Source organism: Lissotriton helveticus, chromosome 9 (assembly GCF_964261635.1).
Source record: "Lissotriton helveticus chromosome 9, aLisHel1.1, whole genome shotgun sequence".
Taxonomy (NCBI): domain Eukaryota; kingdom Metazoa; phylum Chordata; class Amphibia; order Caudata; family Salamandridae; genus Lissotriton; species Lissotriton helveticus.
The window spans coordinates 1,251,841,778-1,251,855,612 of record NC_136070.1 but is presented as its reverse complement, the minus strand read 5'-3'; the positions used below and the strand labels follow the sequence as shown (position 1 = coordinate 1,251,855,612).

Below are 13,835 nucleotides of genomic sequence, written 5' to 3'. Positions count from 1 at the left end.
TTACCTTTTAAATGTATAGAGGAGTTGGCCTAACGGCTAAGGCGCTCAACCTCGGACCTGGGGATCTGGGTTCGAGTCTTGGTAAACTACGCCAAATATCCTATGATTCTGGGCAAATCACTTAATCTCCCCGTGCCTAACAAAAATGAATGTGTGTCCTCATGTAACGTAACTGGTGCTATGTAAAGCTCTCTGATACCTGATTCAGTTCGGGTCAAGTTTGCGCTATATAAAACTCTGCATAAAAAAATATATATATGGTGGCCGTCTGCATAGCCTATGTCCTTCTGCTGCAACTGCCCTTTCCAACGCTGTATTGGGTGTTGTGATTGCTGCTGTGGTTACTGAGATTACCCGCCTCAAAGGTTTGGGCTCTCGCTTTATAATATTAGTATGGATTTCCCTTTGTGAGACAGCACAGGGCTTGGGGATACCAGTCCGAACTGGTTTAGGGGGGATTTAAAGCACTCTGTTTTGCCCAGCAACTCTCCCCTTTATCAGGTGGGGGCTCAATGATCAGACACACCACAGGGGGCGGACCATGCATTGTACAGCCTGGGCACAGTCCTATTCAAGTCCCAGATGCAACTCCTCCCTCCCATCTAGATGCAGATCTCTCTATTCACCACTGGGCTGACTTACCCTCTCTCCTGGACTCACCCACATCTCTCAGCTCCTGTCAATCACAAGCCAGACATGCAATTCACATCAGACAGGCAGACACACAGCACACAGAAATGCCAACTTCTAAAAGTGGCATTTCTCCACCAGTCACTATAAATCTGCGCACACCATTGTGCAGCATTTATCCTCACGAGTTCATACATACTAAACGCGACCCTGCACTCCTCTCATACCAGGAATTACCATAGAAACACATATCCCTCATACATTCCTATGGGAGGGCAAGCCAATCTCACCACACAAACTCAGAGCGCACACGCACTTTACACTGGGCCACAGTGCTGAAGTGCCCAGAGGCCTAAAACCACCAAAACCATGTCAGAGCTTAAGGCAAAAAAAGTTCATGGGTGAACCTGCCAAAAAGGGCCAAGTCCAACAGTGGTCTTGGGGGATGGCGGCTAGGGCCAGTTGGGCGGAGCAGAGGTCTCTGGTGGGTGCGTGGAATACGAGGCGGGGGTTGAAGTATGCAGGTCTAGCGTTGTGTAGGGCTTTGTAGGCATGTGTGAGGAGCTTGCAGGCGTTTCTTTTGTTGACTTGGAGCCAGTGGAGGTCACTTAGGTGGCTGGTGATGTGGCTGCTGCGGGTGATATTGAGGATGAGACTGTCAGCGGCGTTCCCGGATGCTTTGCAGTTTCTTGAGGAGTTTCTGGGTGATACGGGCATAGAGTGCATTGCCATAGTCAAATCTGCTGCTGGTGAGTGCATGGGTGACCGTCATTCTAGACTCGGTAGGGATCCACTTAAAGATCTTTCGGAGCAGGTGTGGCGTGAGGCAGCAGGATGATGAGATGGAGTTCATCTGGTGCTTCAAGGGGAGTTAGGATCCAAGATCAAACAAACAACTGGCCGCCTTCCTCGAAACGAATGGATCCCTCGACCCCTCACAGTCTGGCTTCCGAGCGAACCACAGCACCGAGACCGCCCTCATCGCTGCCACCGATGACATACGAACTCTGATGGACAACGGAGAAACAGCGGCCCTCATCCTCCTGGACCTCTCCGCGGCCTTCGACACTGTCTGCCACCGCACCCTAGTACAGCGCCTCGGCAACATCGGAATCCAGGACAAGGCACTGGAATGGATCACCTCCTTCCTCGACGGCAGAACACAGAGAGTCCGTCTACCACCGTACAAGTCAGAGGCCACCGAAGTCATCTGCGGCGTACCCCAAGGATCCTCGCTGAGCCCAACCCTCTTCAACGTCTACATGAGCCCCCTCGCGACCATCGCACGCCAACACAACCTGAACATCATCTCCTACGCCGATGACACCCAGCTGATCCTCTCCCTGACCAACGACCCCGACGCCGCCAGAGCCAACCTGCACGAAGGGATGAGAGAGGTAGCCGAATGGATGTCGACCAGCCGCCTGAAACTGAACTCAGACAAGACGGAGGTCCTCATCCTGGGATCCTCGCCCTCCGCCTGGGACGACTCCTGGTGGCCCCCCGCCCTGGGCACCGCACCTAAACCGACGGACCACGCACGCAACCTGGGCTTCATCCTGGACTCCTCCCTCTCCATGACCAGACAAGTCAACGCCGTCTCCTCGTCATGCTTCAACATCCTGCGCATGCTACGGAAGATCTTCCGGTGGATCCCCACCGAGACGAGGAAGACGGTCACCCAGGCCCTCGTCACCAGCCGACTGGACTACGGCAACGCCCTCTACGCCGGAACCACCGCCAAGCTCCAGAAAAGACTCCAGCGGATCCAGAACGCCTCAGCAAGACTCATCCTCGACATCCCCCGACACAGCCACATCTCCGGACACTTGAGAGACCTGCACTGGCTCCCGGTCAACAAGAGAATCACCTTCCGCCTCCTCACCCACGCGCACAAAGCCCTACACGACCAAGGCCCGAGCTACCTCAACAACCGGATCAAATTCTACACTCCCACGCGCCTCCTCAGATCAACCAGCCACGCCCTCGCCGCCGTCCCCCGCATCCGAAGAGCGACAACAGGAGGAAGGTCCTTCTCCTACCTGGCTGCCAAGACCTGGAACTCACTCCCGTCCGACCTGCGCATGACCCAAGACCACCTCTCCTTCAGGAAGAAGCTCAAGACCTGGCTGTTCGAGCAGTAACGGCACCCCCCCCCCTCCCAGCGCCTTGAGACCCTACGGGTGAGTAGTGCGCTCTATAAATGTCTTGATTGATTGATTGAAGATGACGCTGAGATTTTGTGCATGGTCTGTGGGTGTGGGCATGGGGGGTTCTAAGATCTGCAGGCCACCAGGAGTCATCCCAGCCAGTGGAGTCCAGGATGATGACTTCGGTCATCTCTGAGTTTAGCTTGAGGCAGCTGTCCTTCATCCTGGTGGCGACAGCTTTCATCCCGTCGTGTATGTTCTTAGTGACTGTGGGTTCATTAGTGAGGGACAGGATCAGCTGGGTATCATCCACGTAGGAGACAATGTTGAGTTCATGGTTCCTGACGATGGCTGCAAGCGGGGCCATGTAGATGTTGAAGAGAGTGGGGCTCAGGGAGGAGCCCTGAGGCACTCTGCAGCTGATCTCTGTGGGTTCAGAGTGGAACGGTGGTAGCCTGACTCTGTGTTCGACAAGTGAGGAAGTAGCGGATCAATTCCAGGTATTTTTCACGGATGCCGGCGTCATAGAGTCGTTTTTATAGGGTGCGGTGGGAGACTGTGTCAAAGGCGGCCGTGTGGTCCAGGAGGATGAGGGCTGCAGTTTCACCTTGGTCGAGGAGGGTGCAGATGCTGTCTGTGGCAGTGAGGACGTCCATCTCAGTACTGTGATTGCTTTGGAATCTGGATCTGGAGAGGTCCAGGATGTGGCTTCACTTCGATGAACTCGGAAAGTTGGGCACTGATGGCCTTTTGGACGACCTTGGCTGGAAAGGGGAGCAGAGAGATCTGTGCCCATGAAGTATCATCGCCCAGTCTCACCTCTGCAGCCCACACAGGTGAGGTCCGTCAGGCGACATGCCGCAGGCAAGTCCGGGGATCCACGGCTTTCAATTATCCACAGCTGTGTTCAGGACGCAGTGGCCCCCGGATCGCCAAGAGTAGATCCCCAGGCCCCCTCCCTGGCAGTAGTAGTATTACAGTGTCTCAACACCACAGCTACAGGGCAGTTTGCAGGTAGGTCCAGCAGCACCGCAGATCTCAGCTTGTGTCTCTATTACCGCTTTAGGGGACCGACAAGGGCTCAGCCGCCGCCATACTCACTTTCCGCCTCCCCGTTGAGCTGGGCTCAGGGAAAGAACACCAATTCTGAAAGTTCAGTGAATCATGACATCCTAGGCTTTAAGCAGGTATTCGATGAACATGGATGGATAGGGGCCCCCAAACTGCTGGAGCCTCACATACATGCAACCATCTTGCACGCCGGCTCTCTAGCAACTCCCCAATATATTTGAATAACTGAGTGCAAATTTTTCATTTATAAACATGTGCTGCTTTAAGTATTGATTGAATATGTACAACGTAAAACATTTGCATTGTTGTATGTTGATGTTCAATTATTCATATTTCTAAATTTGATTTATATTCTGTCATAGAATTTACTGAAGGTGCAACAGAATTACTATGCGGTTTACATAATGTATCACAAAGCCCATACGTTTCATAAGTGTGTTTAACCCTGGGATAGATATGCATTAGGAAGAAAGGAATCTTCAGCTTCCTGAGAGATCATGCAAGTGGACCTGAAAATATCCCCAGGGAAGGCCACTGACTTCTCATAGATGGGGAGCTTACTTGACAATGCCATAACTAAGGCATGCAAAGAAGAGGCCACCTGAAACACTCAAACATGTACATTTGGTGGTAAGACTGCTTAACTGGGGGCTAAAAGAAGGGCTTGTTTACAAACACTGGTTACATTATTTGATGCAATGATTTACTGACATACAATCACAATGTTATAATTCTTTCAAAATTTTATATGCTAATTAACTGTTTTCATTGCCACTATTGTGTTTATTTTCGGAGTTATATCTATACACATTATCTGCACTAGACTAGGACATTAGTTTCTATAAAGTCTTTGAAATACATAAATAGTGTGGATCTCTTAGGTATGTCCATTCATGGACAAGGATGTTTTGGAACGTACTAATGCAACAAATAATCTTACAGGACTGACTGCTCCCCAGAATGCACCATGCTCCTGCAATTCGTAGATGGCCTGTGGGTTATAGCCTACCAGATTCCCTGTGTGTTGGTAAGCTGGCACAGCCAGTTCTTTTAGCCAAAGGGTCTAAGGGTTCTAAAACTGGGTCGTATTTTGCAAAGTTGGCAAAAACATATCACAATTCAACTGAAGAATAACTTCAGAATCAATATCCCCAACAAGATAATTCAAAATTTGCAAACATACTTGACAAGAATTTTCAATTCTATTAAGGACAAAGAGGCGAGGATTATGCTATCTCATTTCTTTATTAGAAATGCCCGGCAGCCAATAAAGTAAATAAAAACCACAATACCCATGAACACTTGGGTAACAACCATAGAGTCTGCCATATAAAAGGCCATGTAGAGTGTCTCACTTCCTCTTTCTTTGGTGAGGAAACAGTTCAGGTAACCAGAAAATCCAACATGGAAAGTCAAGTAAGGAAAGAAAAAACCATATCCAATCCAGGACGGTCAAGGAAAATCCAGAACACAACAAGCGAAGAATACAGGAGCCACAATCCCGGAGAGAGCATGCCAGAAGATCCAGGCATCACCAAAACAGCTTCATTTGGGATCAGATCCTGAAAAGAGACATAGAGCAGTAATACACATACCATGCAAAATTGAGCTCAGAAAGAAGGGGGGGTAGAAAAAACAGTATATTTGCATAAAGTTCACAATGATCATATATTGGACAATTGTACAGCAAGAAGAAATGCATACAACAACGGGTGGGATAATCCTCGCCTCCTTGTCCTTAATAGAATTGAAAATTCTTGTCACGTATGTTTGCAAATTTTTAATTCTATGTCAGGACAGGAGGCTCCGATTATGCTTGTTTAAAGCTGATCCACCACTACAGAAGCAACATTAGCAATAGGTTTAAAGTAAAACGTTTTGAAAACAGAATCAGAAGACCAATCAGCGGCCTTCATAAGTCAAACAAAGTGACCCCCATTGAGAAAGCCTTAGAAGCCATAGCCCCTCGAGCTGAATGCGCCCCAAACACAGAAACATCAATACCAGCTTCCGCCATGAGCCAACGTACCCATCTAGCCAGAGTAGCCGGGGCAACGGGTTGAAAAGGCTTTTGCAATGCAATCAATAATTGACCTTGCATGTCGGAACGTAAAGAAGCAGTACTTACTTCGTAATCCTTGAGGCATTGAACGACACAAAGATTGGGACGAGCAGGAAAGGAAGGGTAAGTAACTACCGCAGTATTTGTCTTGGTACGCCTAGTGAGCTGAAAAGTGACGCCTTCCGGCGTAAAACTACGACCGGCTAAATCTAAGGCACGGACATCAGACACCCGCTTGCAGGAGATCAGGCACAACAACATGGTTAATTTGGCTGACAGTTGCTTACGTGACAGTAAGGAATTGATAGGCCAGGCCTCCAGAAAACGGAGTACGACCGACACGTCCCATAAAGAGACTTATTTAGGACGCGGAGGATTCGCCAGGCGAATACCCTTGAGCAACTTAGAAACTAGAGGGTGTTCACCCACAGGTTTACCATCCACCGGGAGATGGCCCGCGGAAATGGCAGAACGAAAATTGTTCACCGTGCGATAGGCCAAACCAGACGAAGCCAGGGAGGCCAAAAAATTCAACATCACAGAGACATCCGCGGATCAACTTGCCGTTGAACACACCAGTCACACCAACGCTCCCAGGATCCCCTGTAGCGTTTGTGGGTGCTGGAAGACCAGGCGTCACTAATGAATTTGGAAGCGTCCGCAGAAAGGCCTGGGACCGACCAGCGTTCCCCGTAATCCGCCACGCTAGCAGAAGGAGAGAGCCTGACAGAATCAGGGGATGCGGATTCTGAAGAGGATCTAACAGGAGATTCCACTTCTGGGGAAGAAGGAGCGGCACTGCACAACTCATCTCCAGGAGAACCGGGAACCACGCCTCAGCCGGCCACAGAGGAGCAATCAAGATTAACTCCGACTGATACCGCTTTGTGTAAGCAAGAACCCTGGGTATCATCATGAAAGGGGGAAAGGCATAACACAGAGTCGATGGCCACGGCTGAAGAAAGGCATCCATGGCTAGGGCTTCCGGATCCGGCCTCCAACTGAAGGACAGTGGGAGCTGAGAATTGAGACGAGAGGCGAAGAGATCTATTTGACACGGACCCCAAATCCGGAGAAGAGCGCGAAATGCGCGGGGATGTAGCCTCCAATCGCTGAAATCTTTCATGTGTCTGGAGTGCCAATCCGCAACTTAATTGTCGCGGCCGGGGAGATATTCTGCAATAACTGTGATCTTCTGCTGCAGACAAAAGTGCCAAAAATCCTTGGCAATCTCCGCCAGAAGCTTCGAGTGAGTGCCGCCCAGCTTGTTGATGTAACGGACTGCTGACACGTTGTCTGTCCATGCGGAGAAGAATACAGCACTGGGATTGAAGGGGAGAGAAGCACCTGATCGCAAATGATCCTGCCAGGAGTTCCAGGCAGTTGATGTGCAGGGAAAGCTCCTAGGCAGACCACCGACCCCCCGTCGAGACGGAGCCGCACCAGGCTCCCCAACCCCATTGACTGGCATCCGATTCGATCACCAACTCTGGCGAGGTGCCGAACAGGGCTCGACCATTCCAAGCCTCCATGTGGTCCAACCACCATTGCATTTCCCACTTCGCCTCCTCTGAGAGGAATCTGGTCGGAGTATCCAAGACCTTTCTGGAGATGACAGATTTTCAGGCACTGTAACGCCCTGTAAGGCAGAGGGCCCGGGAAGATCGCCTGAATGGAGGAGGCCAACAGACCGACAACTCGTGCCAACGACCTCAACGACACAGTCGGTTTGGTAATAACAGAAGTCAACTCCCTCTTGATATAACGCACTTTTTGAGTGGGTAACAGAAGTTGACAGGTAAGAGAATTGACCTGGAAACCCAAGACGTCTATCACTTGTGTCAGGACCAAAACCGACTTCTTGACGTTCACAAGGAACCCCAGGGATTGCAAGAGATCGATGGCCCAATCCAGATGGGTCATTAATCGAAATGGGGAGTCTGCTAGAATGAGGATGTCGTCCAGATAAATAATCAGCCGAACACCCCGAGCGCGTAAAGATTCCACGACTGGCCTCAGAAGTTTCGTGAAGCACCAAGGTGCTGACGACAGGCCGAACGGGAGAACCTTGTACTCGCACCACTTCCCCAGCCACTGAAACTGAAGGAAGCGCCGATGAGGCGGAAAGATCGGGACCGACAAGTAAGCGTCCTTGAGATCCAGACGAACCATCCAGTCTTGCTCGGCAGAAGATCCCTCAACAGATGGATGCCCTCCATCTTGAAATGCCTGTAAACTACCCCCCGTTAAAGTCCCTTAGTGTGAGAACAAAGCGGGACCCTCCCCCTTTCTTTTCCACCAGGAAAACCGTGCTGGCGAACCCCTGTGGATGTTGCACGGTCGGAACAATTGCCTCCTTCAACAGAAGAGAGTCCAATTCTGCGGAAATGAACACCTGTTCCTGCTTGGAAAAGCAAAGTGGAGAGGGAGGGTGGGTCTGATATGGGCGTTGATAGAATTCTATTCTGTATCCTTGAACAGTCTCTAACACCCAAGCATCGCTGGAGATTAATCGCCAATTGCCTAGGAAAAACTGTATCCTGCCCCCAAGAATCACACTGCATGCAGGAATGAGGCTCACCTGATGTATTGGAGTCGTTGTATCCACCATAGGAGCCTCCAATATGACCTTTCTGGTACTGTCCTCGTCTTTTTTTGGAAGGATAGAATTTTGATCTTTGGGAATATCCGGAATCTTGTGGAGTTCCTCTGTGGGACTGGTTTCCCCTTTGGGTGGATTGACCACGGCCGGACGAGAGTCCCCTATTTTTCCCGGCCCTGCTGAAAACCAGACGAAAAGCTCGTCGAAGCGAAGTTTGAGCCTTGTCCAGGCCACTGAACGTGTTCACAAACTTGGTCAGCTCCTTCAAGAACGGCTGGCCGAAGAGGAGACCTTGAGCTTCTGGACCCGATTCCGATGTACACAGTTCAGTAAGCTTCGGATCAAGCTTCAGGAGAATCGAGCGACGGTGCTCGTTAGAAAGGGCACAATTCGCATTGCCGAGTTGGCAAATTGCCCTCTGAGCCCATTCAATGAGTTCATCAGGATCTACCATCGCTGAAGACTCCTTGGCCACAAATCCAAGATCCAGGATCTTAGTGAGCGGACCCAGTAAATCCAGAACCTTATCCTGGCAAGAGCGCCAAGATCGGTCCAAACCCTTCTTTGGATCTTTCGCATACTTGTGAAGGTAGGTGAGCATCGTGGGATCCACCTCAGGGGTGTCTGCGAGGTGATCAGCCAGATCCGGTCGAGGACATTCGGATCTAAGTCGAGCCCGTACATCTTTGTCGAAGGGTTGGCGTATGTGAGTCTGCACATATTCCGCCACGGCAGGGGACGGGAGCCAGGACGAGGAGTTGGGATGGACAATGTCCGAGGGTTCAAATGTAAGGACAGGAGGATGTGTGGGCGCATCCACAAAATGCTCCTTGCATACCTTCTTCTTGGGAGGAGGGTCCGCATGATCAGGAGGAGGAAGAATGCTGGTCATCCGTGTCCGCAGGGGAAACAGTAGAAGACGCGCCCACATTGGGCATAGACCTGACAGAATTTAATGGAGTTGCGTGAAGCAGGCACCCATCCCTGCTGCTGCGCATATTGAGTTAAATGCCGCTTTAGAGGTGTTATGGCTCTTACCAAAGCTTTGCTGTACCCTCAAGAGCCTCCACCAAATCATATTCTAAGGACTCAGAGGCGTCCTCCTCAGCATAATAGTCATCACCATAATAAGAAGCACTCATGGTTCACACTGAGTGAGAAAATTAAAGCCCACTGGATGACTGTAAATTCGATTTGCCAAAGGCAAAATTCAGGGGCAGTGTAAAAACCCCTACAGCAAGCCAAAAGATGCAGAAAAAACTGCCAAATGTCAGTTGAATGTGGAGGGAGGGCTCGCTGTGCACCAAAACACACTCTAGGCAGAGCCTATTCAATGATTATACAGCCGAAAGCCTCTTTACAAGCAGCAGGCGTCTGAAGGGGTTAACGCGCTGGCTGTGGACGTTGACGCTGCCAAGAGACGTCTGTTTGTAACCTCCGTGTTCCTGAGGTGAGCCGGAATAAGGAAAAGTCATCCGCGCATGCGCGGAACACCGGATGCCAGACGCGCTGAACAGGAGCTCACGCTGCAGCGTGCGAGTCCCCAAAACCCCGTCTCCCGCTCCACTTCGAAAAAGGAAGGCAAACACAGGCGCGGTGCGCCCGGGCACAGGAGAGGCGGAACACGCGGTCTCACAGAAACATAACTAGCGGTAGAAACGCGACCGACACACCGCAGCGCTGCAAGGCGGCGAACGCCGAAAAACTATAAGCAAATAGAATACAATACACCGCAGCGATGACCGCGCGAATAGAAAGCAAGCGAAAAACGCCAAGACAATCAACAAGCAATGTCAATACAAGCAATATCAATATAATGCAAGGTAAGACCAAAAGTACTTAACTGGCTACGGAGCAGCAAAGAAAGAGGAAGTGAGACACTCTACATGGCCTTTTATATGGCAGACTCTATGGTCGTTACCCAAGTGTTCATGGGTATTGTGGTTTTTATTTACTTTATTGGCTGCTGGGCATTTCTAATAAAGAAATGAGATAGCATAATCGGAGCCTCCTGTCCTGTCATAGAATGTTGAATTCCTGCTTGAATCCACTGTCAACCCACAGCTCATGTATTTGAAACAAACATGCTTTCTCTTAAAACATGTACATGTTGTGAAGAATCTAGTCAGATCCGTAGTAAGCACAGTTCAACTGAATAAGAAAGACAAGTGTAAGAAAAACTGAAGAATAATAAGGTGGTCCCTCTACATAAGGGTGAGGCTTGGACAAAGTAAACATGAAGTGAAGCAGAGCGTGAGCACACATAGAAGATTAACATACATGTAACATTAATAACCTGCCTGCTAGTTCTACCTACATGATGAGCTTATTCACCCTGAAAGGTTTGATAATTTCTTCTGTGAGCTATATTTATTGAGTTGTTTGCCGTTGTTAAGATACAAACGATCCCAGTGTCTTCAAAATGTACATTTGCACACAAAATACGATATGATGAAGGAACCACAATATTACTGCACAACAAGAAAAGAGTCTCCCTCTTGACCTATATTTCTTTTAGATGATTCAGCACAAATTCAGAAACTGGGCTAACTATCAATTTACAGCAATAACATGATGCAACAGTTTTCAACTATTTAGATATATTTTTATTTTATTTCTTTTATCAAAATTGTTTTCATCATTTTTTTCATAAATACTATACATAAAAAACTATACACATTATTGTTATCAAAGAATTATATGATCATACATCAATATTGAATCAGAAAAAAAAACAAATAACCCCAGGTAGAGAGACAGCAAACACCCTATCAACAACCTATCTTTTATAAACATCTCTTACACTCCCTTCCCACCACACTCATCATTTCATACGTCTGGAAAGTACAAGACAATAGATGGTATAATAGTCTTGGGGCCATTTGTATCAAGCAAAAGTGCATTCGCAAACGCCGAAATTCGCAGACGGGTGTACTGACATTGAAAAAGTAAGCCCAGCTTCAGAGTCCCGTAGTGGTGTCTTTTTAACAGGAGTGGGCTGTGGGGGGCTGTTCACATGAACCGTTGTGGTGAATGGGCTGTTACACTGACTTTCGAAAATATTTTACCTCTCTAAGATGGCGGCTCCTTAATGGTGATGTGAGTCCCTTTATTATGTCGATTTTAGAACCTCCTCTACTAAAACACTTTACCTTTTAAATATGGCGGCATGATACGGGTAACGCGAGTCCCTCAACAGTATCTATTCCCCACTCATGTGGAGGTGATTAGGCTGCGCGCTGTTTTCTTGGCGTCCCCTGTGACGTATTTAAATACCACCGCTTTCACTGTAGCGGGCTATTCCATCGGAACCATGGCGTTCGGCTCCTACTGAGGGAACCGATCTGGAGAGGTAGTCATCACAATGAAGGTAAGGACGGGGGGTTGAGTTTACAGCTAAATCTAACGTCGAAGGGCCAGTTGGATAAAACATACGCGAATCGAAAGGACAGTGTTAGGTAATAGCATGCACTGTCTTGATCTGAAGTATTGGTGCACACTTATGGTAGGACGAATAAATATCATACAGGCACCTTTATATCAAGGAGTGAGGGGTATTAAAATACCAACGATATAGTAACATGGTTAGATTTACCTCCTATGTGTGTTGTGTGAAGCATTAGGTGCTACATATTGGAAGTAGATTTGACATAGTGTGGGTCTTGGAGGATAGTTGGAAAGTTTTTATTACACCCCAATCACTGGGATATGTGTAATGGACATAAATTATGTATTTCACAGCTTTGAGAAAAATATACAGAGGCCAGCGGTAAAACATACGCTGCCTAAGACTAATGCGAGACATGTACAATTATGAGAAGCAAGCACATAAATGTCGCTATAAAAAGTATTATTGCTGTAAACATATTAATCAGCATACTTAGAGCACCATCGTGCTCCGACATGGAGGTAAATGGACTTTGCTTCTTAATGAGAGCAATACCTTTTTTTCCCATATAGGACTGAAGTTTTTATGATTGGAACTTATTCCTTATCACTATAAGCTTCCACACATCCCACTGAATGTGGTGAGGTAAGAAGTACGTTCTCGCTAGAGGAAACCAAGTAGTGAAACAGGAAATTTTGAGGGACTATCTTCTGAATTATCTCCTGTTTATTTTTGACAGAATGCAGGAATTAAAAAAAAACACTTGACACAGCGAAGCATATCAATAAATTGTCAGTAGAGAAGAATCAGTAGTATGTTTCCAAACAGAAATCTTTGTCCTAACGTACGGCACTTGATTTTTGGATAGTTGGTTATAACTGTTATTTGTTGGTGCAGTATTTAAGGCTGTTAGCACCTTGTCCTTATTTTTTAAAATGACAAATTGGTGGAGGTGATAGGTTCATTGGGGTACTTTGTTGACTCATCACTAGCCCTTAGTAAGTGGGGGCTGGATGAGTACACTGTTTTGTGGTGATGGTGATCGGCACTGCATGACTGACACAGATTATGGTTTCTCAACATGTGGTCAAAGTGAAATAAATTAAAATACAGTTTTCTGTATATACAGTATTTTGGTCCAATCAACATAACTTTGGGAGAATATAAATACCTTTTGTGGGCTGCATTTTTAATGTACCTATACCCTTTCAGCCCCACCCCCTTCCCCGGGTTAAGCGGCTTTGATCTGATATCTGGCAGGTCCTGAGGAAGGTGGTGTCACATTCCACTACAAGCCATCGAAACGTGTCAACCAATGCTTTTCAGATCCTGCTATATGCAGTAGGTGTATTTGGTCACTAAGACTATTATACCATCTATTGTCTTGTACGGCCCCAACAGCGCTAGGATGCCTGGATGCACCTTGGGGGTGCCCAGGAGTGGGCGCCTCACAGGGAAAAGCCAGGAAGGGTTCCACAGCGGTATTCGTACAAGCGCCGGAGAGACCCCATGTGGGGTGATTCGGTCTCTATACATGTACTACAACATTTAAATTTACTTACCAGATGCATGAAATGATGAGTGTGGTGTGAAGGGAGTGTAAGATGTGTATGAATGATAGGTTGTTGATAGGGTGTTTGCTGTCTCTCTACCTGGGGTTATTATTTTTTTTTTTTGATTCAATATTGATGTATGATCATATAATTCTTTGATAACAATAATGTGTATTGTTTTTTATGTATAGTATTTATGAAAAAAATTATAATTTTGATAAAGAAAATAAAATTAAAATAAATCTAAATAGATGAAAACTGTTGTATCATGTTGTTGTAAATTGATAGTTAGCCCAGTTTCTGAATTTGTTCTGAATCATCTAAAAGAAATATAGGTCAACAGGGAGACTCTTTTCTTGTTGTGTTGTATTTCCCCTCT

General features: G+C 47.6%; 1 protein-coding gene and 1 long non-coding RNA gene across 2 annotated transcripts in view; both read right to left on the bottom strand.

The window, feature by feature from the left end:
* LOC144783413 (uncharacterized) overlaps positions 1-4,032 on the bottom strand; it is a 54,626-nt gene extending 50,594 nt beyond the window's left edge. The window contains exon 1 of the mRNA XM_078662401.1: positions 4,023-4,032. Within this exon, the coding sequence (XP_078518527.1) occupies positions 4,023-4,032 (10 nt within the window). The remainder of the gene's footprint in view (positions 1-4,022) is intronic.
* A 1,300-nt stretch (positions 4,033-5,332) lies between these two features.
* The window catches only part of LOC144783411 (uncharacterized), a 31,475-nt gene continuing 22,972 nt past the window's right edge, over positions 5,333-13,835 (bottom strand). The window contains exon 3 of the long non-coding RNA XR_013601432.1: positions 5,333-5,413. This is a non-coding gene — a long non-coding RNA (uncharacterized LOC144783411). The remainder of the gene's footprint in view (positions 5,414-13,835) is intronic.